The sequence below is a fragment of the Pongo abelii genome, chromosome 1 (genome assembly GCF_028885655.2).
Source record: "Pongo abelii isolate AG06213 chromosome 1, NHGRI_mPonAbe1-v2.0_pri, whole genome shotgun sequence".
NCBI classification, from domain to species: domain Eukaryota; kingdom Metazoa; phylum Chordata; class Mammalia; order Primates; family Hominidae; genus Pongo; species Pongo abelii.
In genome coordinates, this window is record NC_071985.2 from 36,147,905 (window position 1) to 36,175,315 (window position 27,411).

Below are 27,411 nucleotides of genomic sequence, written 5' to 3' on the forward strand. Positions count from 1 at the left end.
TCTGATCAATTTGGGATATGAGTAAGATAATCCATTTGCATGGCACTTTACAAATGATTCAAAGATTCCAAATATTCAATGACTGGCGTTTTTTTTACTGGTATAAAAAAGCCTTTGAAAGACAGAAATATTCTAAAATTGCTTCCTTTAAGGCCTCCTTAAGAAAGGCTAATAAAAACCTGGATGATCTAAAATCCAAACTTAGAACTATCTTCTCCCTCTCCTAACACAATGAATTACACATTGCCCTTCCTCCAGTTCCCTGAACCTCGACTTCCTCTTCCCTCTTGCTCTGCTGTTCCTCCTTCTCCAGATCCTCTTTCCTCTCCTCCATTGCCCCTTCCTAAACACGTCCCTCTCACTGGACAATATATCCTCATAATGTTTTCCTGATATAGGTAGGAATGAAGGTCACCTTCAAGGTCAATGACATGTTAACTTTAATCCTTGGTCAAGATCAGATTTGTATGATCTAGTTAAGGACTTCCCAACCCCTAGCAAGGAAAAACAAAAATTCACTTAAAGAATTAAGAATTGTCCTTGGAACATATATTCTGAGCTCCTTAGTCTCTAGCAAATAATTTGATTTCCAAAACTATATCCAATATATGAATCAAAATTTGACCATGATGGATATAAAAAGAGCATAAACATATGACAGGATATCTTGGCAGCTCTCCCTGAGATCCTTCACATCAAAAATCCAGTCTTACAAACTGGGAAAGAAAGAAGACATCCCAGTCTTAGAGATCATTAACTACCTTACCTTCTAGGGTTACTCTGATCTTTATATGATAATATCACAGTTGCCTTATCTACTTCCTGTTGGTCATGGTCTTACATCTGAGGGGTACCTCTTGGAGGAAACATTATCAGGTAACATAAAATACAAATACTGCAGTGAAATTCCAAGAAATCATCCCATTGGATTCCTGTTCCCAAGATATACACCCTCATCCTGAACTTCCACATTGACAGGATATCTAAAACTGATTTCAGAATTCTTCTGAAACAAATGGCATCACAAAGGAGACAGCTTTCCAAGGATTTTCAAACCAAGTAGCAGACAGCTAGATATGGAGTGCTTTTGCTCATGACCTCCAGTTCAAGACCCCCAATCACAGGGAGCCACTGAGTGCCATACGCTTAATTGTCTCTTTCTTCTCCTTCTTTTCAAAACTATCTTTTCCCTTCTCCATTGGTTTAGCACTAAATCAATGCCTTCAAAAAGATAGTTTTGAAGAGGAGGAGAAAGAATAATTTTGAAAAGAAGGAGAAGAAGTGTTTTTGAAAAAAGAAGAATCTTATTTTAACAAGTAAGATTCTTAAAATTCTTTCCCGTAACTATGCTATCCTGGATATCAGAGATTAAACCTTGGTAAGTCAAGAAGATGAACAAATTGTTAGGTGAGTTTACTAATAACAAACTTCTCTTCTCTTTGGGTTGGGCATGGAACTGTTCTGGCTGATCCTAGGTAGGGCAGGATCTATCTAGGAATATGGGCATTATCCAAGGCCTTCCGGTAATTCTTTTAATAGGTGTTGTCCCACAGTCACTGACTGTGCTCGCTCCAGAGTCTTAAATGCTCTGGTCAGCTACTCACTCAAAAATGACTGAAATTCAACTATGAAGGCAAAAATCACCAGCACATCCAATAGGAGTCATTGCCAATGAGCCTGAGTCTGCAACTGACATCAGTTATGTATTTGGAGGCGTGAACAAACCAAAATCTGATCAAATTATGAGACTTGGCCTCTCTATTGACCAAGAGATAAGAGGCCCTAAATGACTGACAATGTTCCACTGTGACCCCTTGCAGCTGTTTCTCCCACCCTCCCTGGCAAAACTCAGATTTCTCATCCAATGGATGGTAAACTACAAGATCAATTCTTCCTCTTGTGAGAACCATCTTTGATCAACTATTACCAAAATTAGCTGAGCTTCAGCGGACTTTTCTTGCTAAAGGTCTATAAAAATGTTGCCCTTCTTCCCCAAGGCAGAGCACTTTCTCAAGGTCTTCTCATGCTGTGGCATCTGAATAAAGTGCTCTGCTGTTTAATGGTGCTTGGGTTGCTTTCCTTCCACACCAGCTGTGGTTTTACTGGTTAGCAATTTCAAGATCAATATAGACAAAGAATACAAGGGGATTATGAAAAATTAAAAACTGTCATTGTGTTACGGTAGTTAGATTATTAAGAATTGTTTCCTATTTTCCAAATTTTCTCTAAGGTAGTTATAGTATCTTAATAGTATCTCCTAATGAAAAAGGAGAAGGATGCGTTACTCAGTTCCTACATAATTATAACCAACTCCAAGAAAAGATTTCCAAGATCTTTAAAATTTGATATTTTCCAAGAAGATACTCAAGGTTAAGTCTTGAGTCACCTGGGGTACAGTTTCTTTAAACTTGTTCTTTTCTTTTCGAGACAGCATCTCGTTCTGTCACCCAGGCTGGAATGCAGCGGTGCAGTCATAGCTCACTGCAGCCTCAAACTCCTGGGCTCAAGCAGGAAACTTTACTTAAAAAAAGGGAAAAATGAAAAATAGCCTATTTCCCCAGCAGATATGTGAGTATTTGGTTTAGAAATGACCAATGTCTCAAAAAGCTTTGATTTCCTGCCACCTACTCTTCTCAAAAATGCCAAATTAATGGCATCTGATCCTAACAAAGTGAGGCATCCACAGCTAAAAATGTCTTTATAATGGGGGTAGAGAGAAAGGGGGAAAAAGCAGGGGTAATTTTTTCCCAATATGTTTGTCATTATTATAGGTTATATATACAGAAGGAAAGTTAATTAAGCTTTAAAAAAAATCCATCACACATCAATGGCTGCATTTTAATGAGTACAAAAAGTTGAGGTGTTTACTACCAATTAAAGTGGTTTTTAAATAAGCATTAATTAACACAGAAATTCAGAAGAAAGTTATACCTTGTCAAAGAAAGGCCAGTGCAGGCTATGCCCACTTCTGCTCCCATTCATATTCAGATAGTAATTACCACCAACCCTATATTTTCCATAATAATGAGGAGATGCTGTCATGTCTATCAAACAACAACACACACACACACACACACAAAAGTGGTGGAATTAGAAATTCTAAACCTGAAGTAAACTTTTCACATTTTTTTCCTTCTGGGTTTTTCCCTCATCCATGTCAGAGTGATTCAAAGAGGAGGTCTGCCTGATTTTAACAGTGACTTTCTTTCTTTTTCCCCTTTTGTAGGAAACATTGTGGGGGAGCCCACATTGGTCAGAGAGGTGTTATTCAAGTCTACACCAACAAATCAGAACAATTACCCGATCACGGTTTAAGAGGGCCTGCAGTTCTTCCTTTGTTTCTTAATAATTATGTGAATTTGCATAATCCTACCGCCTCTATTCCACTTCTTTTTAGAAAATCGCTGTCTATCATAAGTGGTAAGGAGGAAAAACAATATAAAATCTTTAAAAACCCTCAACCTAACCAGCACACAGTCTGATGCACGGTCTCCTCCTGGAGTAGAAGGTAATGGGAAATGTGCTGGACTTTGGGGAGGCACCTATGAAGATGCCAGGAGGGGTGTCACAGGAAAGGGTTTCTCAAGCACCTTGAATCAACGGGGCCCAGATGTTCAACCTTACTACTCAGACACTGGATTTTCTTAGTGATGACCTTTTTCTAACCAAATTCACATATGATTAAACAATAAATCAGCATATTAATTTACTAATTTATAATGAAGGGGTTCAGATATTCCCTTGCTGGAGCTTGGAGTTCCCAGGCTTCCTATCAACGTGATCTTTCCCATGTCAACGTGTTTAAGAAAGGAAGCTGGGTTACTAATCAGAAGTCTCCTTGGTGAACACAAAATCAGAAGAGGGAAGCAGAATGGTGTGGGAGGATTCTGCCCCAAGGAATATCCCTACTACACCTCTTTATTGTCAGAAACTCACTCAGATTCCCATACAGGGAGTCTTTCTTCCTTATGCAGTGCTGCAAACATGCTGACTTTGGTCTCTCTGGGCTCCAATTTTCAGTGCAGATTCCTCCCCATTTCACTGACACATGTTTTTCTTTACCTGACAGTAAAGCACCTCCCATTGTGGTCATTTAATTAGTCAACTTCTCACCACGCAAGGAACCCTGTGCAGTCACAGTCTTTAAGGATCCAAGGATAGAACACCAAACAAGAAAGATCAATTCCAGGAGTTTGCATCAGAAATGTTTCAAAGAATCAAGTTAGCTAAGTTGCTGTAAGGTCAATTCTTGAAGATAAAGTGCGAGAGGCAGCAGGTGAAGAGATTTCATCCTCTTGCAGAGAGGGGCGGTTTCTCCTCAAAGTACAAAAAGGTGGTAGGATGCTTCCAGAACCTCACACAAAGAAATTGGAAGGAATCTACCCTTCTTCTTAGCCTGAATTTAAGCCCTGCATCATACATGACCAGAGAGATGGATGAAGTGAATGGTTTGATTATGTGGCCTTTTAGTTGCCAGAGTACCTTTTCAGTGTATACTGGTAAAGCTGTGGTAGCTTCAGAGTTGCTATTTAAGCCAGGCTTAGGGAGCAATCTAGTTGGAAAAGGCTTAAAGAACTGCCTGGAAGCCACATTTGCAAGGCAAACATCCCATTTTTACTTAGGTTAAGTGTTTCTTGGCGTGGCCTGGAGTGCTGGTGGAAATTGAAGGAGGAGGTAAACGCTGCCATTTGCAGCGAGGTTACCGAAGGGTGAGGAGGCCCAGGTCTAATTTATCTTTGAATCATCTATGCTGCCTAACAGGATGAGTACAAGACAAGTGGTCAAATGTTTAAGTGAATGAGAAGTGGGTTTTCGTGTCCTACCAATAAGTTCACGCCTGCGTTTGGGTCCCTCACGCACCCCGTAGTTTTCCTGTTTCTTGATTAGTGACCAGGCTCTTACTTTGGAGCAAGCAGCTTGCATGTCTGCCCTTGTCACAACTAGACCTAGGAAAAGACTGAAAGTGGACCAGCAAAAAATTGCAAACAAAAATCTAAAAAAAACAAAACAACAACAACAACAAAAGCCCTAGGAATTTAGTTTGGAAAGAGAAGAGGCTGAATTGACATATCAGAAAAGGAAGGGCTGGAAATCAATGTGGAGTCAGAAGCAGAGGCTTCCATATCACTGAGGAGCCACAGAACACAAACATCCTGCCACCTAACGTGCAGGCTCCCCATATCATTCCCTCCTCCCCGCCTTTTAAAAATATAGCTGTTCACTGCTGGCCCTCACCTCAGTCTTACCTATCCATTTGTACAGAAATAAACAGCCTTCAAAGAACAGTTAAGTACCAATGTGCATCTCAGGAGAGAACAGTAAAAGGTTGGCAACCCCAAATTCCAGAAGCAGGAAGATCTACTGCCTAACGTGGCTCACCTTGGCCTTTGCCTCTCATCTCTTTCACTGCTATTGCCTTTACAGGAAAATGCCCATTGAGGCATGACTGATTGATTCTTTTTTTTTTTCCTTTTTTTTTTTTTTTGAGATGGAGTCTTGCTCTGTCTCCCAGGCTGGAGTGCAATGGTGCAATCTCGGCTCACTGCAACCTCTGCCTCCTGGGTTCAAGAGATTCTCCTGCCTCAGCCTCCCGAGTAGCTGGGATTACAGGCACGTGCCACCACGCCCAGCTAAATTTTGTATTTTTAGTAGAGATGGGGTTTCACTGTGTTGGCCAGGCTGGTCTCAAACTCTGACCTCAAGTGATCCACTGCCTCGCCCTCCCAAAGTGCTGGGATTACAGGCATGAGCCACTGTACCCGGCCTGAGGCATGATTTAAATATGCAGTTCATTGTAATTCTTTTTGGAAAAGCACATTTTCCTCATAGAGTAGATAGAAGTAACATGCCTCCTTGGTCAAGTCTGCCAAAATGAAATGTCCCTTTTTCTGAAATTCTTCAGTTATGCTACACCCATTATCTTGCCTTATTAAAATGGAAAGAACTTTCCCCTATGCATGTCCCATTCTGCCATTTATCTGAATTGGGATAGATTGTGCCTTTCCACTCAATTTGGACAATGAAATGAGTTTCATTTTTATTTATGGGCTTCATAAATCCGTTTCACTTGCTGCTTTTCATGCCCCAGTTCCATGCTGTTGTGTTGGGATTTCCCACCATGCCAGGCAATTAAACCAAAAAGTCGTGGAAAAAAAAATTTCTTTATAAAACTCTTTTAAATCCAAAATATACATAAATCATCTCCATTCCAGGTCCAATATATTTAAGGGATGGGATCTTTAAGTCTTTTTTTTTTCTTTTTTTGAGGATCCAACTCCCCAGATTAATTCTTTTGCCGTCATCATCCAGCCCTCATTTGAGCTCTAAAGGTTAGTTCAAAATTCCAGGACGGAAAGAACTCTTTAATTTTAGATACTATGTTTCCAGACCTGGTGCCAGGCATGTGAGAAGATAATACAGTGGCCCTGTGGCTGTGGCTGGGGGCGCCTGAGGAACAGCACGGGGCTCACAGACCAGCATCACCCAAGTTCAGAGCAGGATGTGCTTCAGAAACCTGAAGCAGCAGCACTAAAAGTTCCATGTTCTGTGCCCTAGATTAAAAAAAGAGACAAACAAACAAACAACAAGCCAATCCCAATCACACAGACCTACAGCATTAAAGGAAGGGTGGAGGGATGAAGTCCTGTCTCTCGGTACTTTGCCACTCGCACAGGAAGTTTCTGTTGTTTCTCTAAATACAGAACTGAACAGCAGGCTTCTACCTGATAAGGCTGCATCCAGCAGGATCCAATAGATCCAATCCAATCTGATAAAATGTAGGGATTGAGTTCAGGTATAGTTCAGTCCTGTTATACAACCACCCAAGGAAAGAAACTCAGTGAAACTTTACTTACACAGAAATGCAATAATATGAATTTTGTGATAGTCCAGACATAAGCCAAGCCGAAGTTTACTTTATGGCTTTCTCTGATTCAATCATACCATATATCTATAGGTATCAACTAGTGGAAGCAAGCAAGGAATGTTTACATCTGGCCCTACTAGGTTATAAGTTAAAAGCAGGAAACTAATAAAAATGGGAAAGGAATGTTTGAATCTGTCCCTTCTAGACTGTAAGCTACTTAAGATCAGAAACCATTGTTGGTTCCTCCTTTTGTCTAGTCTGTGGAAAGTGCTCCATGTGGGTTAGATTCAGGTACCTGAAATTCTTTGTATGCAAGGTGAGCTGGTTGCTTCAACTGTCATGCCACTAATCAGTAGGGTCAACCCAGATGCTCAGGCTGACTGGGATGGTATTCCCTTCCTCTCCCAGTATGAAGTCTGGGAAGATAGCTAGCAAGTAAGAATGTGTAAGTGTGTGCATTGCACAATGTCGACACGGTTGACACAAGTGTTTTGGTCCAGCTGGCAGGTATCTCCCTGGAGTAGCGATGGGTGGAACAGAATAAGATGAGAATGTCACCAACCATTAGGATCATCCACCTCCCTTTGCAAACCACACAACCTCCTGACTTCAAAGCTACCTGCCTAGTGCAGAGAGAATAGGGGCTAACAGGAGCACTCTGGTTCACTTAGCAGTTACTATTATTATGAAAGATTAATAAACAGATATTCTGATTTATATCACACCTTTTGAACTTTTGTTAATGTGGGTCTATTTCACTGAATCTGATTAATTATGGTCAATCAAGTTCTAGACTTAGCCAAGATGAGGTCTAGAGCCCCAGTGGTGCTAGCCACAGCAGGGGTATGCCATGGAACTTCCTGCCTCAGCAGCCAGCCAGCCCTCTTAAACATTTTTAATACTACATAACATCTCAGGAAGTACTTAATTCTACCTCAGGGATACTGCATGCTAAAATGAGCAAGAGAAATATTAGCTAGAAGAGCGCTTTGTGTATCCCACTGGATTGCAAAATCGCACTGCCGTAAAGTTCTTGAAAAAACAAAACGGTGCTTGCAAAAAACAGTAACAAAAAAAATCCTTTCCTTGATAACACTGAACAGAGATGAGCTTGAACCAGAGACCCAAGTCCATTTCATAAAGTTGTACATGTTGTACACCGCACAAGGACACCATCAAAAAGACACTTGCTACATCCTAGGCATTGTAGATTTATATTTACTGGCCAATAGCAGTAAATGCCTTGAGGAAGGGTGTTCATTTCCTAAGTTGCACAAAGATACCAATAAAGGCTAGTAGTAGCCCTGTAGAAATGATGTCTGGTAAACGGACAAGATAGCCAGCATCCAGATGCTTTTATCTTTTCCACTTAAAAAAATACACACACACACACACACACACACACACACATACACATTGTATAGGCACCCCAGAAGTTCCTTCATGTGCCCCAACCAATCATAATCTTCCTTCCCCCAATGCACCAATGATCCTGTTATAGTTCTCATTTCTTTGCATTTTAAAAATCATTTTATCACCCAAATGTGCATCTCTAGATACTATTGTTCAGTCTTACACTTCTTAAAAACATATCTTTCAATTCTTTCTTAATCTATTGGTTTCTCTTACCTACTTTTCATTTCTTTACAAATTATCTGTTAAAGAACCCAGACTACTTGTCCTATAGTTGCCCACAGTGTCTGTTGCCAACTGCATACTCATGGTGGCAGTCAACATGTTTCTGTGCCTTCCGTATTTTCTGCAAGCTAGCAGCTTGATCCACGTCAGTTTCAAACCCAGATTGTATCCCTTTAGCAAGGTGGTGTCTGGCAATACTACAGGAGGCTCCTGTCTGATTGTCTTTTTGTGATTTTACCAACCATTGATGCTTAATGCCTGTATCCATCCATTGAAGACTGCAAAATGGGAATATTCTATCACTTCTTTTTCATTCTGTAGCTGGAATAGTTTTATAAAGACACTCTACCTCTCATTATTTGGATACTCAGTGGTATAGTTCACATAAAAATCAGGATAAATGCTTGAATCCCTTCATTTCCCAGATTTCAAGATAGCGAATTTGTTCCCTGTAATTCTCCAAAGGTAATCAATTCTTTTTAATATCAAGTTGTGCATTTAAATATATAGGATATATCAATTCTTATTATTTTTGAAGGTCAAATTGTCCCATCTGTGGTCAGTAGGAGGCTCTGAGTCCTTTTGCCATGACCCCAAAAATCTTTGATAGTTTCTGTGTTATCTCTTATAAAATGTTTCAGCTTCATTTTGTAAACTTCCTGCACCACAGTTATTGCTCCAAGAGGCCCTAATTTCTTTTAGAATAAAACAGTTATTTCAAAACCACAATCTGGGTTCTAGACACACTCTCTGCTAAGTTGGACACTGTTTCTAAGGGCTTTCAGTAGGATAAACTAGGAAATATTATTGATTCAAAGATAAAAACATCTCATACATTTATATTGAGAATTTCTATTCAAATTCAATACTCAGTTTTTACATAACCACTTCTCGACAGCATCAGACTCGTTCATTCTGGTTCTTAAAAGCAGAAGAAATGGCAGAATTATGACATTCCAATATTACTTATCTGTTTTGTCCCACATCAGACGGTTCTGCCTTAGGCTAGGTAATTTATAAACAACTTAACTCTTTTGCTCACAGTTCTGGAGGATAGGAAGCCCAGAACCAAGGTGCCAGCAGATTCAGTGTCTGGTGAAGGCTTGCTCTCTGCTTCAAAGATGGTGCTCTCTTGCTGCATCCTCACGTGGTGGAAGGGGCTAGGCAGCTTTCTTTAATCTCCTTTATTAGAGCACTAGTCCCATTTACCACTTAATTATTACTTCCCCCAAAGCCCCACAGCTTAATACTGTTGCTTTGGGTATTAGGTTCCAACACAGGAATTTTGTGAGGACACCAAGATTCAGATCATAGCACCACATGACACAGCAAATCTCAGAAAGACAATACCACCACCACCAAGATTACCAAAAACATTGCAAATCGTTTGCATATACTCTTGCTACTTTCTCCATTAAGAAAAGCAGTTCTAATACATGGTCAGAGCATATAGCCATTACACACTATACTGTCTCCTTCTTAGTCCTCCTTTAGTCATATTTCTACAGGTAACTTTAATTCTTCAGTTTGTATGCTAAGGTCTTTCTCATTTCAGTTGTCTACAATACATTCTCTACTAGGTTTCTTAGGAAGAACTCGTGGGAACTGCAATAGACTGAATCTTTGTGTTCTCCCAAAATTCATGCTTAAATCCTACCCCGCAGTATGACAGTATTAGGAGATGGGGCCTTCAGGAGGTAATTAGGATAGATGAGGTCATAAGGGTAGAGCCCCCATGAATGGGATTAGTGTCCTTTTAAGGGTCACAGAGAGCGTGCTTCCTCTCTCTGCTCTCCCCTATGTGAGGACACAGCAAGTCGGCGTCTATAACCCAGAAGGCAGCCCTCACCAGAACCCAACCATGTTGGCACCCTTATCTGACTTGCAGACTCCGCAACTGTGCTAAATAAATTTTTGTTGTTTGTAAGTCATCCAGTCTATGGCGTTTTGTTACAGTAGTCCAAACTAAGACAGGGAAAAATACTTTCTAAGTTTTTCCATGTTGATAACGACATGTGCCCTTTATACTTAAAAGTCAGTTTTGCTGGATATAAAATCCTTGGCTCTCGTTTTCACTGAGTATTTTAAACGTTCTTTTACTTTTGCCCTTCTATAAAATGCTGCTGAGAAGTGTAACTAGAAACGTTTTCCCTTGTAAATCATGTGATTTTTCTTCTAGAAGCTCAAAGTACTTTTTCCTTTTTTTGGTATTAGTCATACTGTAAACACTCTCAGGTATGCAGTGTGCTTTTTTCATATGGTGCTTCTTTTTTTTAAATTTCAGAAGTTTTCTTGAATTAGTTTTTATTAGTTCAGTTCCCTTGCATTGGTTTTCTTTGTGATCTACTAAACAAGTTCCATCTTCTTTGCCTACTTCAATATCTGGCACTTTCTCTTCAATCCTTTTTACTTAAAAAATTGTTTTAAATTCCTTTTCAACTTATATTTCTGTTAAGGTTTATTTCTGTTGTGTTGATTCATACTTCCGTTGTGTTGATTCACTTTTTTTTTTCTGAGACCAAGTCTTGCTCTGTCACCCAGGCTAGAGTGCAGTGGCAAGATCTTGGTTCACCACAACTTCTACCTCATTGGTTCAAGCTATTCTTGTGCCTCAGCCTCCTGAGTAGCTGAGATTACAGGTGTGTGCCACCATGCTCAGCTTTTTTGTACTTTAGTAGAGACAGGGCTTCACCATGTTGGCCAGGCTGGTCTCAAACTCCCGGCCAAAGCAATCCACTGGCCTCAGGCTCCCAAAGTGTTGGTATTACAGGCATGAGCCACTGTGTCCAGCCTATTCACTCTTTTGCCCTCTAATTTAGTCTTCATTTCTGAAATAATATTTCTTTAATTTCTAATTTTTTCCTGAGTTGTCAACTCATTTCTGAGCTTTCTCATTTTTCTTGGTTCATGTCCTCTATACTTTTTAAAATGTCTTTCAGCTCATTTTGAAATTATTAGTTTTACTCTGTTTTGTGAACACATCTTTCTGGAATGCTCCCGTTATTTGTAAAGGTATTATTCTGTTCCTATTTCTCTTTTTTCTTATCTTTGAGTGGCACTTAATGTTGATTCTTTTCTGTTGTGCATTTTTACATGAAATTAGTTTTCCTAAACTATGAGAATAAAGTGGGTTAAGTAAAAAAAAAAACATTTCTAACTTCACCAAGCTCCCTCTTCTGTTGTTTTGGTGGTTTTTTATAGCATGACATCTTGCTTTCTGAAATTTCCCAATTGCTCTTCCCTTCCTTTGCTCTGGACCCTTCTCTTGTCCCTAGACTATTCTCTTTTAATTCCACTCCCAGCAATCTCTCCTAAGTGTAGGGCCCAGCACTAGAAGGCAGTGCTGCCAGGTCAATTTTGAGAGTTCAAAGGTCAGCCCTCTAATCCCCCCTATCTTGAGCTCTTAGCACTTACCAGGTGTTAGAGTGGACAAAACACCTTCCGCCTTCAGCTGCTGCTCTGAAATTGGGCCACTGAGCTTCCCAGTGAACACCAGTTGGCTATTCGGGGTTCTCCTGTTCTCAGGTCAAGTTAGAAGCTACACTATTGCTTCCTTTTCTCTCTCACATACCATGCAAGTCTTGCAGGTATTTCGTCCCCAACCGCTTGTACTTTGGGATTAATGTTTTGTCACCTAGTTTTGTTGCAAATATTATCTATGAATTTATTTTGCTATCCAGTTGCTCTGCATGCTTTTATGGGGCATTACGTGGGCAGTATGCTACTGCCATCTTCGCTATCTTCCCAGCAACAGCAGGAGCAGCAGCACATCTTTTAATTTGAGCTAATTTTTGCTTCTTCTTGGTTCCTTCCCTCAGTCTGTCACAGGCCTCAGTTTCGCAGAGTCCCTGTATTATAGCGTGTATGTGTTTGGGAAGGGAGATGTACAGAGCAAGTAGAGGTTGTTAGTTGTGAGCAGAGCTGCAGAAAGTTAGACACAGTTCCTGCCCTTAGGAATTTATAACCAAGAATTCAATGTACATCCACTTAGTGAAGCGGAACTACAACCATCTAGTTTCCAATCACAGGTCTTATTAGCTGGCCATGCCAACTGAAATAAGTCAACTTCCTAGGACCTTAGTGTCTCCATTTGTAAAACACAGAGCATATCATTTGCCCTAATTGTACAGGTTGTATAGAAGTCAAATAATGAAAGCATATGTAACCTGGTCACCAATAACCTGCATCCTCGAAGGCAGAAACCCTGTGTTCTTCATCTCTGTCTCTACCCCTCCATGCCTTGGACAGTGTTTGACACATTTCAGAGCAATCAGTGTTTGCACCTTGAAAAAAGTATTTAAAGCCTTATTATGTGCTAATTAATTTTAAAAGCTCCAGAGCCTCATCAATGATGACAAGAGTTAATATGGCCATGCTTGAGGTCTAGAGAGGCTAGCCTCGGAAAGACCCTTCGCATGGAAGAAATGGCCTTCACTCCAAAAGTCAACCATCAGAAGACATGGAAGAGCTGAGTTTTTAAAATGCATTTTTTATTATTCAGCCTTCAGCAGAAATGTCACCTTTCTAAAGCAAGCTGTTATCATGCACTCCCTGTGCCAAGCAGGCGCCTCTGAGGAGCAGGATTTTATCTCAACATTTTTAGTGATTTGTGTTTCTCTTTCAAGGAGTTCCATGCCTTAAGGCACCTGAAACACTAACAGTACAAGAAGGTAAGGTTACACAAGAAGCCGTCTCCACAACATGAAACAGAAATTTTTGCAAAACAGGTCCAGGATCAGCATCAAAGCTATAGTCCGCAGTCACCCTGCCCAATAATTCATGTCCTCTCCACGCAGCTCATTGTTTTCTGGTGGGCTCCTTGGTTGAAACCATATTCTCAAAGAAACTCTGTTTTGTGACAGGGACCCCATCAGCAGGCTCAGCCACATGACAGGCCTAGGAGCAGCCAGCACAACTGCCGGCAATGCTTGCCAATAAGCCAGATGCTGCCACATATTGGCATCTGGGTCCTGGAATAGCAACCATGTTCTCAGTCTGGCTAGGGATTCTGACCCTAGCTTCGGAAGGAGACAAAGGAAGGAAAGAAAGAGACGGAGCAAGGGGAGGGAGGGCAGACTGTGGAAGAGTCTCTTGGTAATTTCCCTACCATGGATTTAGAGCTTCCACAACAAAAGACTCGTTGGAAAGCTGCTACCAATGCTGCAATGGGCGGGAGAGGTAGAGACGGGAGCATTCTAAACCCAGCGAGTTGTTTTGGCACCTGGGGAGTGGGGGTGGTTGATTCAAAAGGAGACAGCTGCAGCAGGCAGCAACTGCTCTCCCCTCCTTTCCTTCAAACCATGATAGCCCACAGTGGAGATAAGCTACGGGATATAGCTTAAATCTGCAGCAGAGGGACAGAGAGTCGCAACATCAGGATGGCTGTCGCTCCCTGCTCTCTGGGTGCCAAGATTTACCAATGCCAGCAAGGCCAACTAAACGGCAAGGGCGAGATGCAGATCACAGTCTATAATCAGGAAAGGTATGATCAGGGGTGCTCTGATCACAGGAATGGGGTGCAGGCAAAAGGCAGCCCTGTGCCTTGCTGTGACTTCTGCTGGTAAGGAAGTACCTGCCTGACAGAGGCTTCAGGCCCTGCCCTAATCACATTAGGTGGAGGCATGGCCCAGAAAGGGTGGGCTGAACTCCAGTTTAGGGTTTGAAGGAAGAGATGACAATAAAAAGCATGTTCTCAAAATAGCAAATTTTATCCAATGTCCCCTTTCGCCCATATCATGTTTATGAAGAGTTCCTCGGAGCCTTACACTTGAAAGACAGGTATATGCGCAAGTGAGAATAAGAGACAGACTATATGGTGAAAAGCACCCGGGCCTCTGCAGTCTGGAGATGGGGGAAATAGCCCCTTAAGGTCATTTACCAGCTGGAGGGTTGCTTCTCCTAGGGTCAAACTGGCCTCTCTCTGTTCACCAGATACTACATTTCCTAACCAGAAACACGTGAGTGTGCCTCTGGTCATAATCAGTGTGTGTGTGGGTCGGGAGGGGAGGGGAAGGACATTTAGTGGGAATCCCTGCCTACCACTGGAAAAAAGCAGTGCAAAGCCTGTTCTATCAAATGGTGATTTTGGCAATAGTGTCACCTTAAAAAAAGAACAGCACATTATTATTAAGGCTGAGTTCAGGCACAGCATAGAGACAGATGAAGCAACTGCTGACTCTGAAATCCCACCTGTTAAAGACACAAGATTATCTAAACATTTTAAAGGTGCCCATTGAGAGGTCAAAATATACTTTATTAAAAATTTCATCTAATAATCTTGGCCCTTTATAAACAAAAGATCCATAATTTAAAGTGAAAGATAATCACCCACATTCCCCTCACCCCACACATACACACTTAACCTTCAGCAAACATCTAATTTCACTTTACTACTATGAAGTCCATTTTTAAAAGGTAAAACCAAGCCTACCCAGAAACCATCCCCTGCTGAGTTCCCCAGTTTTAAAGAAAACACAGAGCAGCTCCGCTACAAGGTCAGAATCCAATGAGAACATTCTGGTATCTTTCCCAAACTTGGTTTTGATTCTTTGCATTCAGATTTTGAACAACACAGGGACTAAATACTGAATTTCCACTGTGGTTTTGCTTAAGCAGCAGCAGAAAACCCAACACTATACAAGTCATCAAAGGAATTATAACTATAATTTGATGTTTATGTCATCTATTTCTGAAATGGATAACAGAAGCTGTCTATAAAGGGTGAGTTATTTGATTATAAGTAACTCTGACAGACTGCCTGAATCTCTTTGGGGGAACTGAACCACTGCCCATCAAGTGCTCTTCATTTTGCCCCCTGATTTTCTCTTTATCCAACTGCCTGATCCCCTTGTCTTTTCCCTTCCTCCTTGTCTTCATTATCTATCTTCTCCCATCACCCTTTCCCACTGACACAAGGACAACTGGGCAAGCTTCCTAGGAAATATGATAAACACTGAAAATGTCTTCAAACTCAAAACATATACCACAGGGTAGGATGCCCATGATCAGGCAAGGCAGAGGCGATAACCTGAATTCAAACAAAGCTAGTAGCTCCCAAACTTGAGCAAGCATCAGAATCATCTGAAAGGGCTTGTTAAAACACAGACTGCTGTGGCAGCCCTCAGAGTTCCAATTCAATAGGTTTGGGATGAAGACAAGAATTTGCATTTCTAACTAATTCTCAGGTAATCCTAATGTTGATGATCTGGGGATCACTTTTTTTTTTTTTTCATTTTCTTAAAGCTTTTATTTGGAAATAATTTCAAATTTAAAGAAAAGTTGCAAGAAGAGGAAAAATCATCCATATTCCCTTGACCCAGATTGGGGACCACTTTTTGAGAACCACTGAGCTAAGCTAAATGTATGTCAGAGGTCTGGTACAAAGAGAGAAGTCACCTGGCAGGATGTAATGTCTTCTAAGAGCAAAGATCAGAACACTATCCAAATAGAAAGCAAACCAACTATTTAAAGCAAAATGTGGGAAAAAGTGCCACAAAATGATCAAAGAGTGAGTTGGGACCCAGGGGTTTTAAGCTCTGAATAGTGAATATCATTATCAACCAATGGGGGAAAAAGTGTATAAGCTTTCCTGGTTTGTCTCTCTCTCTGGTGATTCCTTGGGGGTGATTTTACAAACAACAGTCCATAATCTCCTAGTATAAACTGACTTCAAGAAAAAGGGAAAGCAATTATTTGATAGGAACACTCTACCTCTATACACTTGAGAGAAATAGACGAGGATGATTAAGTACCCCCTCATTTATACTCTACCACCTTAACTGCGGACTTTATCTCTTGCCTGAATTTCTGCAATAACTCCAAACTGCTTTCCCTGCCTCTAATCTCTCTTTCTCCAATTTATTCTCCATTCTAACCCTAAAATTATCTCTTTTAACTGTAGGCTGCAATAATGCCAGCTCTCGAAGAAACTTCACTAGTTCCCCACAACCTAGAGAATGAAGTCCAAATGTCTCAGCATGGCATTTAACCTGGCCCCAACCTACCTTTTAAATTCACGTTACCTACGAACCAGCCAAAACAGAATACGCATAGCTTTCCATTTTCCCATCTCCATGCCTTTATACACAACAGTCTTTTTGTCCCCCCGAGAACTTTCCTTCTCTCCAAACAAAATATTAAAAAAAGGAAAAAAAAATCTTATGTTTAAAAATCCTATCTACACTTCAAGGTCCTGCTCCTATACAGGAAGGCTTCCTGCAGCTCCTCAGATCTCTCCTTTGTATGCTGTCCATACTCCAGTTGTACTTTATAACACTTGCCACATTCTGCCCTACTTATTATTTATGCTTCTTTCTTTCCCCTGTGTTTTATAAGATCCTTGAAGGCAGGTGCCATATCTTTTGTTCAGAGACCAGAGAAGCCCATAATGGGAGGGAGGGGTGGATGAAGAGGGGATGAAGAGAGAAAGAAGAATTGAGAGAGCAGTAGAAGCATACAGTTGGGGGAAGAGTTCAATTTTAAAGAAGTTTTCTTAGTCATTTAGAATCCTTTTGCTAAAGACAGACCCTTCAAATATCTAACACATTTTCTTCCTATAACAATCCTGAGAGACTCAAGTGTTCTACAAATTATCTTAAACGTCTTGCAAACATTACCTCTCCTTTTCTTCTTGTTTTCCATTGGATCAATTTTATATGTATATCCCACATAATAAGGGCAACACCACACTTCAGTCATTATATTGGCACTGAAATAGGCTCCAATTCTTCTACAGTCCCCTTTGACATGTCTCTTGGTGGGGTTAATCAAACATCTGTCTTGTGGATTCCTAACCAAATACCCAAACTTTAGGAAGTTTTGTTTTTTGTTTTAAGTCTAGGTCGCAGTCTGTTGCCCAGGATGGAGTACAGTGGTGTGATCATGGTTCACTGCAGCCTTGACCTCCCGGGCTCAAGGAATTCTCCCACCTCAGCCTCCCGAGTAGCTGGGACTATAGGTTCGCGCCACCGTGCCCAAGCTAATTTTTGTATTTTTTGTAGAGACAGGGTCTCTTCACATTGCCCAGGCTGGCCTCAAACTCCTGGACTCAATCAATTCACCCGCCTTGGCCTCTCAAAGTGCTGAGATTACAGGCGTGAGCCACTGCACCCAGCTTTAGGAAGAATTTGATCAACAGAGTTGATATGAAATTTTTGATGTGTTTCAATTTGAGATTTACAAAAGCAAGATGCCAGCAATTCTAAATGTGCCCCAAAGCTGGCTCATTTGTCATTCTTTCCTACCACATTAAGAGGCATTCCTGCCCAAAAGAAATCACAACAGCCCTTTGCAAACACTCATGGCCTCTGCCTTAACTACCAGTTGTACCAGCTGTCTTTAGCAAGGAGATGGAGATAGAACTGACTTAGGATAAGCATGTCAATTAATTCTTTCCTAAAAGGCAGGTTGGCCATCTCTTTTCCTGGGATAGTAGAAATAGTGTCAGTTTTTGCCTCACCCTTCCTTGGGGAAGAACAAAGAATTAGACTTTAAATCCAGATCCACAAAGAAGGCTCTTTATTGCTCCAGGTACCTGGGCCAACATGCCTGCCAAGTGCTCTGCTGCATCTCCCTGGCCCAACTTACTCACTCAGGTTACTTTCTCTCTTACACCGCCACAAATTCTCTCTGCCTCCATTTCTCCCTGAGATGAGACAGCTAGATCAAGGGGGCAAATCATGTGATAGGGACCAAAAATACAAGGCCAAACCATCTGACTACATATCACCACCAAGATCATAAATCTTACCAAAAAGGAAGCCTGCTCTCTGGTTTCCTATTTACTGTCCTTGAGAGAGTAAGTGATGCTGAGTCACAAAAACCTGTAGTACTTTGCTTTCCATTTCCCTGCTGCTATTCTGTTTACAACTTTATTTAGAAATAGCTGACTTCACAGCTTTTGCCATTCAGTAACCCTTCAACATGAGGGCTTAATATGAAATCCTTAAAATGAGCCTAGTGGACATAAAATAATCAAAAATCTAAATTACCCAGACTGGTAGAGGTTAATGTTCTGCACTAAATAGGAACAGAAAGTATCCATTTTTTACTCTGATTATGCCTGCCAAAGGACTGAGTCAAATAAACACACAAAATATGATAGATGAGGGCAACAGGTGTACCAATACCACCATAGTTACTGAGAAAGGTCTAGGAAACAGGCAAATGTAGGTGTGGTCCTAACCTCCTTTCACCTCTATGTACTGCTATCTGGACCTTCAACTCTCCTTTTCCAGTGTAGAACTGAATAAGAAACAACATTTTAATATCTCATTTTAATTGTAATTTTATAACCATATAACCACCAAGGGCTATGCTACTGAGCAGGTGTATGGCAGCAACCCAAGCATCTAGGATTACTAGAAAAACAATAAGAAAACAGTTAAGTACCAATTTAAGATTTTCATTAACCTTGCCTTTCCTATAATGTTGTTTTATCAAATTAGCTCACTCTGAAAAACCGAAAATCCATCATATACTTGTAAAGCTTAGAACTCACCTACCCTTTCATTCTATAGGTAGGGGAACAGGTCCAGGAGAGTGTTGTTTGATTAAGGTTACACGGCTAATTAGTCACAGAGACATGACCAGGACACCACTCTAGACTTTGCATTATTGCACAATTCTCGAAGAAAGAGCTTGAAATACCAGGCTCCATTGCCCAGACCATTTAGATATACCAGAGTTTAAATCAACTCCTCTAAAGAAAAAAGATGATCAGTTTAATGCTTAGGCCTTTACTAGAAAGATATCCCTAAGTGAATCCAATAAATATGCTCTGAGGAGCCCTTGTGAGGCAGAATCTCGGGGCTCTAGTCAGACCTCTTGCTATTTGGATTCCAAACTTGTGGGCAAGTAAATTCAATCAAGGCATACTAGGTGTGGAGCTCTAATATAGTGTTACTGGTTATAGCATGAGTATTATCTATACATTTTATGCTCTTCAGTACATGCACCATTTGAAAGCAAAGGTCAATCTTTGTTCACACTGACCTTGAAATAAGTGAAGACAGGAAAAGCATGAAGGTCCAAACACAATAGGTATTGCAGCTGTTTAAAAGACAGGTTTAAATATATTATCAACAGTTCAGTTAATTAATAGAAGTAGAAAGTAAAATGGTGGTTACCAGAGGCTGGGGGCCAGGGGAGAATGAGGTAAGGGGAGACGTTGGTCAAAGGGTAAAAGTTTCAGTTAGACAGGAAGAATAGGTTTTGGCAATCTACTGCATAGCATGGTGACTACAGTTAACGACATATTGTATATTACAAATAGCTAAAGGAGTGGATTTTAAATGTTCTCACCACAAAGAAATGATAAGTATTTCAGGTGATGGATAAGTTAATTAGCCTGATTTGATCATTCTACCATGTATACATGTATAGAAATATCACATTGTACCCCATAAATATACATAACTATTATTTGTCAAATAAAAAAAAAAGTTGTCATTATAACAAGATGAAAAGGTCCATGTCTCAAATAGTATTATTTCATGTCATAGTTAAATGGCTAAAATGACATTCTTTTCACTCTTGGGAAGCCTAACTTATCCATCTTTGACACAGAAACAGTAGATTTTTATATTATATCTTAGGATAAGTGGCAGTGCACCATAATGGCATTTGCAATCTATCTGGAAAAACCCTTCTATAAAGACTGTGGTAGAATAATAGTGAATGATATTGCTAATTTTACATAAAAATAAAACACAAAATTGAATGACAGAAAGCAGACTCAAATATCTGTACATCAATATTCATAATGGCATTATTCACAACAGCCAAAAGGTAGAAACCATCCAAATGTCTATTGACAGATGAATGGCTAAACAAAATGTGGTAATACCTACGATGGAATATTATTCAGCCTTAAAAGGGAGGAAATTCTGATAAATGCTACAGCATGGACGAACCTTGAAAACTTTTTGCTAAGTGAAATAAGCCAGGACAAAAAACAAATATTGTATGATTCTGCTTATATGAAGTACTTAAAATAGTCAGTCAAATTCATAGAGACAGAAAGTAGAATAGTGGTTGCTAGGAGCTGGAGGGTGGGATGGGGAGGAGTTATTGTTTAGTGGGTACAGAGTTTCCATTTGAGGTGATGAAAAAGTCCTGGAGATGGATAGTGGTGATGTCGCACAAAAATGTGAATGTACTTAATGCCACTACTGAAGTGTATATTTTAAAATGGTCAAAATGGTGAATTTTATGTTATGTATATTTTACAATAAAAAAATCAAATGAGAAACACTCATGGCAACTTCTTTTATGATTTTGACCCCATATTCCACTCTTCTGCTTAAACAAAATATAAAAAAAAAAAAACAACCACAAAAATCAGTACCATTCACAGAAGTACAGCTTAAAATATGTACACATCATAAAATAAAAACAGACTCTGGTTTATCACCCCAAAGCCATTTATCCTGTGTTTATTACTAAAATAATTAATGTCCATTCTAATTATGAATGATGTATTTATATTAGGCACAAGCTCCAACCAAACATATAGAGAGAAAAGGGGAGAAACTGAAGCAATGGAATTGTGTCAACAGATTGACATGGCAACCATCTGTTGACATTAATGTCCTTCGAATCCAAGAGACTCAGATCATGTGGTAGGGCAGGGATCTTCACCTTAGTTGTGAAGTCTTACTTTCATGTCACAGGGCACTTCTGGAAGGAAGTTCTGTAATGGCCAGCTCTAAGTACTTGCAGACTTCCTACCAGTCCTACACAGGAAGTCATTCTTGTGTCTCACCTGCATAAGTTCCTGTTATGAGGCCAGGGGACTAGTGAGTTGAAATCTAGTTCCAGGGAGTGATGTCATTTTGACTGAACTATGATCCTGGTGACCTGCTCCCCAACCTGGTGTTGTTGCAGCCTTTCAGCTGGGGTTTGGATTATAAGGGGGCCAAAAAGGAAAAAGGGAAATAGAATAATAGAAAAAGGAAAAATGCTTGCACATTTCCTTTGTTTCACTAGAGCATTTTCTGTTCCATTTAATTTGATGAGAGGACCTGGTCGATGGCAGATGGAAGCTGTACAGATGCTCCTGGAGTGGGGGTGGGCTCTCACACAGATCTCAAAAATACAAAGAAGATTAGAACATATCGAAAATTTCAATTATTTCTGGTGGTTTCTAACTTGGAAATGGTGACTTCTTCTTTGGCTAACGTTTAAAAAAAAACAGATGTTAACACTTTTAAAACATTTGTAAATTTTTGCAACAATGCATAACTACAGGAGCTAGCTTAGCAACAAAAAGAAGTAACAAATACAAATGTTTGGAGATGTGTGAATACTTACATTCTTTCTACATCACGTCAAATAGATTAGCTCAAATCTGAAAATCTCATCACCATAAGTAACAAACTAGGACTGCCATTCAATTCCATTTAGATGAAATCCTTTGCTCCTTAGTATACCAAGCCAAAAAGTAAAACAAAGTCAAGCATGAGAAGCAATGGTAGAAACTGATAATATTTCACAAGGAAAGGAATGGAGGCATTTCTTCAAGGAAAAAAAGGGGGGAGGGTTATTAAATGAAGAAGAGATCTAATGTTTCACCACGTTTATTTGACATCATGATTTCTTAGTCCTTACACAAAGGGAAATAAGCACTCCCTTCCCTTTTTTGTTGCATGTGTGTTAGCAGGAGTCGGAAGAACAGAATATGAGGGAACAAGCAGAGGGTGCAGAAAATGGAAAGATGGGGAAAGAAAGATGCTGTTGAAGACACAGAGTGAGTGTTTATATGAACCCTTCTCTAAATAAGCAGTATCAACAAAGAGTACAAAGCTGACAACATGGAGTGTCTTCTTACAGAAATAATCTGGGACCACATTCAACATACATTAATTATACAGCATCAGGGTACAGGTTTTCCGTCAGAAATTATGTGTATATTCTTTTTTCTCACTTTTAAGTTGCATTGATGACATTGTTCATGTACTTTTAGTGTATTATTAAGCAAATATTAATTTAATCATATAAACCAATCCTGGTCAGCAAAAAGCACTGTTAGCTGCCATGTAAAGGTCCTTCTTTCAAGTAAAACTTCATTCTATACTTCTAGCTTCCTATCAGAGGAATTTCTAGAAGGAACTCTTTCAGTTGGCTTTACAACTCATCTGCAACACCAAATGTGGATTAAATTCAGATCACACCTTGGTTGAAGATATGTATATAACAGCCCCTGGCACAATTAGCTAATATCTTGTAATTATAAACAAATTGTTCTCTTTTAGCCATTTCCCCCCCATTTCCTATAATGGTCTTTATCCAAATGCTTTGGTGCTCCATAAGTAACTGTGAAGCAGAGGTGCCTCAGTGCTGGAGATGCCTGTCACAGAGAAGATCAGAATGTGTGAAGATAACCCTGCATTACGTTCATCTCATCAGTTCTGCCCAATCCACAGGGGTAAAAAATGGATGAGATTTGATATCTTCAACACCAGCAACTCCAGCACCAAGTCGTTCCAGAGGATTGAACTGCAAGAGCTAAAAAAAGACGGACTTAGTGAGTAACAGGAATCCAACTCTCAAATCAAAGGAAAACCAATATTTGAAAAGAAACAACTTCTAAATTCAACCCTGGTAACAAATAGTCTTGATTAATAGCCAAGAGACCATTTTTCTTGAAAGGGAGCTATGTCTAATACCATTCTAGCTGTGGGGTGTGAGAGACACCTGAACTGAGTTTATAGCTTTTCAACTGATGGGAAACATGGCCTTGAGTAACTTACTTTGTTTCCCTCATCCTCATGTAATATAATAGGATAGTTATACCTATCAATTTCCTACCCCAAAAGTACACCATGACATTAATTAGATATTGCACTAGATTGAGATAGCCAGTTACTTCCTTCACGATTAGAAAATTTGGGAAGCACAGTAAATCTTTCCACCACTAATGAACTATGTATGTATTGAGACTAAACTTTACCTAAAGTGTGAATAAGCTGATTAGTATTCCAAAATCACTAGTCTTTGGCATAGTTGACACAAAAGAAATAATTTAATCTAATGAATGAAAAAAGTTTTGGTTTCTTCAGAAATAGGAATCGTGTAAAATAAGTAAAAAAAATTTTGTGGTTTAATAATGTCAAATTTTTGTGTTAACAATTTTACTGAAGGATAATTTATATCGCATAAAATTCATCCCTTATAAGTGTACAATTTGATGACTTTTAGTAAACTTAAAAGAGTTGTGCAACTAGCAACACAATCCAGTTTTAGAACATTTTGATTACCCTAAAAAGTTTCCTCATGCCATCTACAGTTAATCCGCACCCCCATCCCCAGCCCTCGGCAACCACTGACCTGCCTTTTGTTTCTATAAAGTTGCCCTTTCTGAACATTTCATATAAGTGAAATCATAAAATATGTAGTTTTTTGCTGCTGTCTTCTTTCACTTATCATTATGTTTCTGAGATTCATCCGCATTGTAGCAGGTATCAACAGGCCATTCCTTTTTCTTAGTATTCCATTGTTTGGATGTCCGCATTTCATTAATCCATTCACTAGTTTTTAGATACTTAGACTTTCCAGTTTGGGGCTATAATGAATAATGTTGCTATTAACATTCATGTACATGTCTTTGTGTAGACATATATTTTCATTTTTCTTGATTACATTCCTAGAAGCAGAATTGCTGGGTCACATAATGAGTTTATGTTCAACTTTTTATAAAATTGCCAAATTTTTCTAAAGTAGTTGTACCATTTTACATTCCCACAAACATTTATGTATGAGGATTTCAGTTTCTCTACATCCTCAGCTCTTGGTACTGTCATTTTGATAATAGCCCTTCTCTTGATAGTAGTAGTATCTTGTTATGGTTTTAATTTACATCCCCTAACAACTAATAATGTTGAGCATCTTTTCATGTGCTCGTTAGCCATTCAAATAGCTTTCTTGGTGAAATATCTAACTTTCCGCCCATTTTAAAACGGAATTGTCTGTCTTACTTAATTACAAGAGTTCTTTATATATTCTGAATATAAGTCCCTTATCAGATACATGATTTGCAAATATTTTCTCCCAGTCTGTGACTTGTCTTTTCTTTAAAATTTTTATATTTTTATTATTTATTCATAGAGGCGGGGTCTCACTATGTTGTCAAGGCTAGTCTCAAACTCCTGGGCTCAAGAGGTCCTCCTACCATGGCCTCCCAAAGTACTGGGATTACAGGTATAAGCCACCACACCCACTCTATTGTCTTCATTTTCTTAATAGTGACTTTTGAATGCACAAGTTTTTAATTTTAAGGAAACCTACTTTATCAATTTTTCCTTTTATGGACCATGCTTTTGGTATCACATCTAATACTTCTTTGCCTAACTCAACATCAAATATTTTCTCCTTTGTTTTCTTCTACAATTTTTATGGCTTTAACTCTTATATACAAATATATGAGCTATTTTGAGTTAACCTTTGCAAAAAGTATGAAGGGTCTAAGTTCATTTTGTTTTTAGCATGTGCATATTCAATTTCCCAGTGCCATTTGTTAGAAAAACACTGTGGTCTTAAAACTATCGTGGTTTTATAGTTAGTGTGGAAATCAGGTAGAGTAAGTCCTCCAACTTTGTTCTCCTGCAAAATTGTTTTGGACATTATAGGTCCTTTCCCTTTTTATGTACAGTTTGGAACCAGCTAAAGGTTTCCCAATTTTGCTGATCTTTGCAAAGAACTACCTTGTGGTTTTATTTTTCTTATTCTTCTGTTTTCTATCTTACTGATTTCTGCTTCCTTTCTTCTGCTTGCTTTGGATTTACTTTGCTTTTTACAGTTTCTTTTCATAGTTTCTTTCCTTTTTAAATTTAGAGACAGGGTCTCACTGTGTTTCCCAGGCTGGTCTTGAACTCCTGGACTCAAGTGATCCTCACACCTCAGCCTCCCAAGCAGCTGGGACTACAGGAGCACACAACCACATCTAGCTTTGTTTCATAGTTTCTTACGGTGCAAGCTAAGATTCTGATTTGAAACCTTCCTTTTTTTTCTGATATAGGCATTTAAAGCCATAAATTTCCCTCAAAAATTGATTTAGCTGCATCCTATACATTTTGATATATTGTGTTTTCCTTTTCGTTCCATTTAAAACCTTTTTTAGTTTTTCTTGATATTTCTTCTTCTGACCCGTACATAACTTAGAAGTATACTGTTTAATTTTCAAATATTTGTGGATTTAGCAGATCTCCTCCTCTTGTTGATTTCTACGTTGATTGTTATGGTTATTATAATCAGTGTACAATGTAATTCAGAATACAGTGTATGAATTCAATTCCTTTAAATGCTAAAACTTGTTTTATGACCTAGCATGTGATCTATCTTGGAGATTGTTTTGTGTATACTTGATAAGAATGTGTGTTCTGCAGTCACTGGGTGAAGTGTTCTATACATGTCAGTTACAGTTTGTTCAAGTCTTCAATGTCCTTGCTAGTTTTCTATAAATCATGGAGAATGGGGTATTGAACCTCCACTTACTATTACTAAATTGTCTATTTTTTGTTTCCTATATTTTGAAGTCATTATTAGTGCATATACATTTGTAACTGTTACAGCTACCCCGTACTATCACTATGAAACATGTATCAGACCCTAGTAAATCTATCTTAATATCCATTTTGTCTGATATTTAATATTGCCACTCCAGCTCTTTTGTGGTTACTGTTGGTATGGTTTATCCTTTCCCATCCTTTGTCTTTCAATCTGTTTGTGTTTTTGAATTTAAGGTGTGTCTCTCACACACAGAAGATCCAGCTTAACAGAATCTGCCTTTGGTTTGGCATGTTTAGATATTCACTTTATTGACATGGTGGGTTTATATTTGCTATTTTGCTACTTGTTTTCTAGATTTACTGTCTTATTTGTTCTTCCTTTACTGCCTTCTTTTGTGTTAAATGCTTTTTGCTGTACCATTTTAGTTTCTCTACTAATTTTCATTTAGTATTTAGTTTTTAGGTTTTTTTTTTAAGTGGTTGCTGTATCCCTACAATATGCATCTTATCACTTAATATATCACTTATCTTATAAGATCATTTATCTACTTCAAAACAATAGTAGCTTTAATTTAGCAAAAGGTAGAAACTTTGCTCCACCATAGCCCCCTTCCTTTGTCTATTATTGTCATAAATACTTAGATATTGCTTCTATATATGTTAAACCCAATAGCATGGTTTTATAATTGTTGCTACATGCAATTTTATGTCTTTTAAATAAAATATATATATTTATATATACAATATATAAATAAATATATATAAATAAAATATATATATTTATATATACAATATATAAATAAATATATATAAATAAAATATATATATTTTTTAGTCTTTTCTATGAACTCATATCTACAATTTTCAGTGTTCCTCATTTCCTCCTTAGACTTAAGTTACTACCTGGTGTCATTTCTTTCCAGCCTGAAGGAATTCCTGTGGTATTTCTTGTAAGGCAGTTCTGCTAGCAATAAATCCTCCCAGTCTTCCTATATTTGGTAATGTCTTTATGCACCTTCATTTTTGAAGGATAATTTTGCTGAATTCTTGGTTTACTGCTGCTTCTTGATTTCAGCACTCTGACTGTGTCATTCCAATATCTTCTGACCTCCATGTTTTTGATAATTAGTTAGACATTAATGCTTCCTTCTATGTAAGTTATTTTCCTTTTACTGTTTCCAAAATTCTCTTGTTTTTATCTTTCAACAATTTGGTTAAGTGTGGATATGTCTAAACATGTCGAAGTGTAGACGTCTTTGTATTTTCCTACATAGGGTCTGTTGAGTTTCTTGGATGCATAAGTTAATGTTTTTAATAAAATTTGGAAAGTTTTTAGCCATTATTTCTTTTTGCTGTCCCTTTCCCTTTCTGCTCTCCTTCTGGGACTATCATTATATGTACACT

The 27,411-nt window shown here is 38.9% G+C and overlaps 1 protein-coding gene across 18 annotated transcripts in view; it reads right to left on the minus strand.

The window, feature by feature from the left end:
* RPS6KC1 (ribosomal protein S6 kinase C1) overlaps window positions 1-27,411 on the minus strand; it is a 328,215-nt gene that overhangs the window by 85,452 nt on the left and 215,352 nt on the right. For 10 of the 18 annotated variants that reach the window (XM_054520569.2, XM_054520608.2, XM_009237833.4 and 7 more), the window contains one exon: window positions 22,065-23,008. The exons of 2 other annotated variants lie outside the window; for them this stretch is intronic. In XM_054520569.2, the coding sequence (XP_054376544.1) occupies window positions 22,898-23,008 (111 nt within the window). In that variant the 3' untranslated portion in view covers window positions 22,065-22,897. Of the gene's footprint in view, window positions 1-22,064; window positions 23,009-23,687; window positions 24,066-27,411 lie in introns of those variants that run through there. 6 more of the 18 variants (XM_054520594.2, XM_054520575.2, XM_054520620.2 and 3 more) reach the window with 4 other exon arrangements.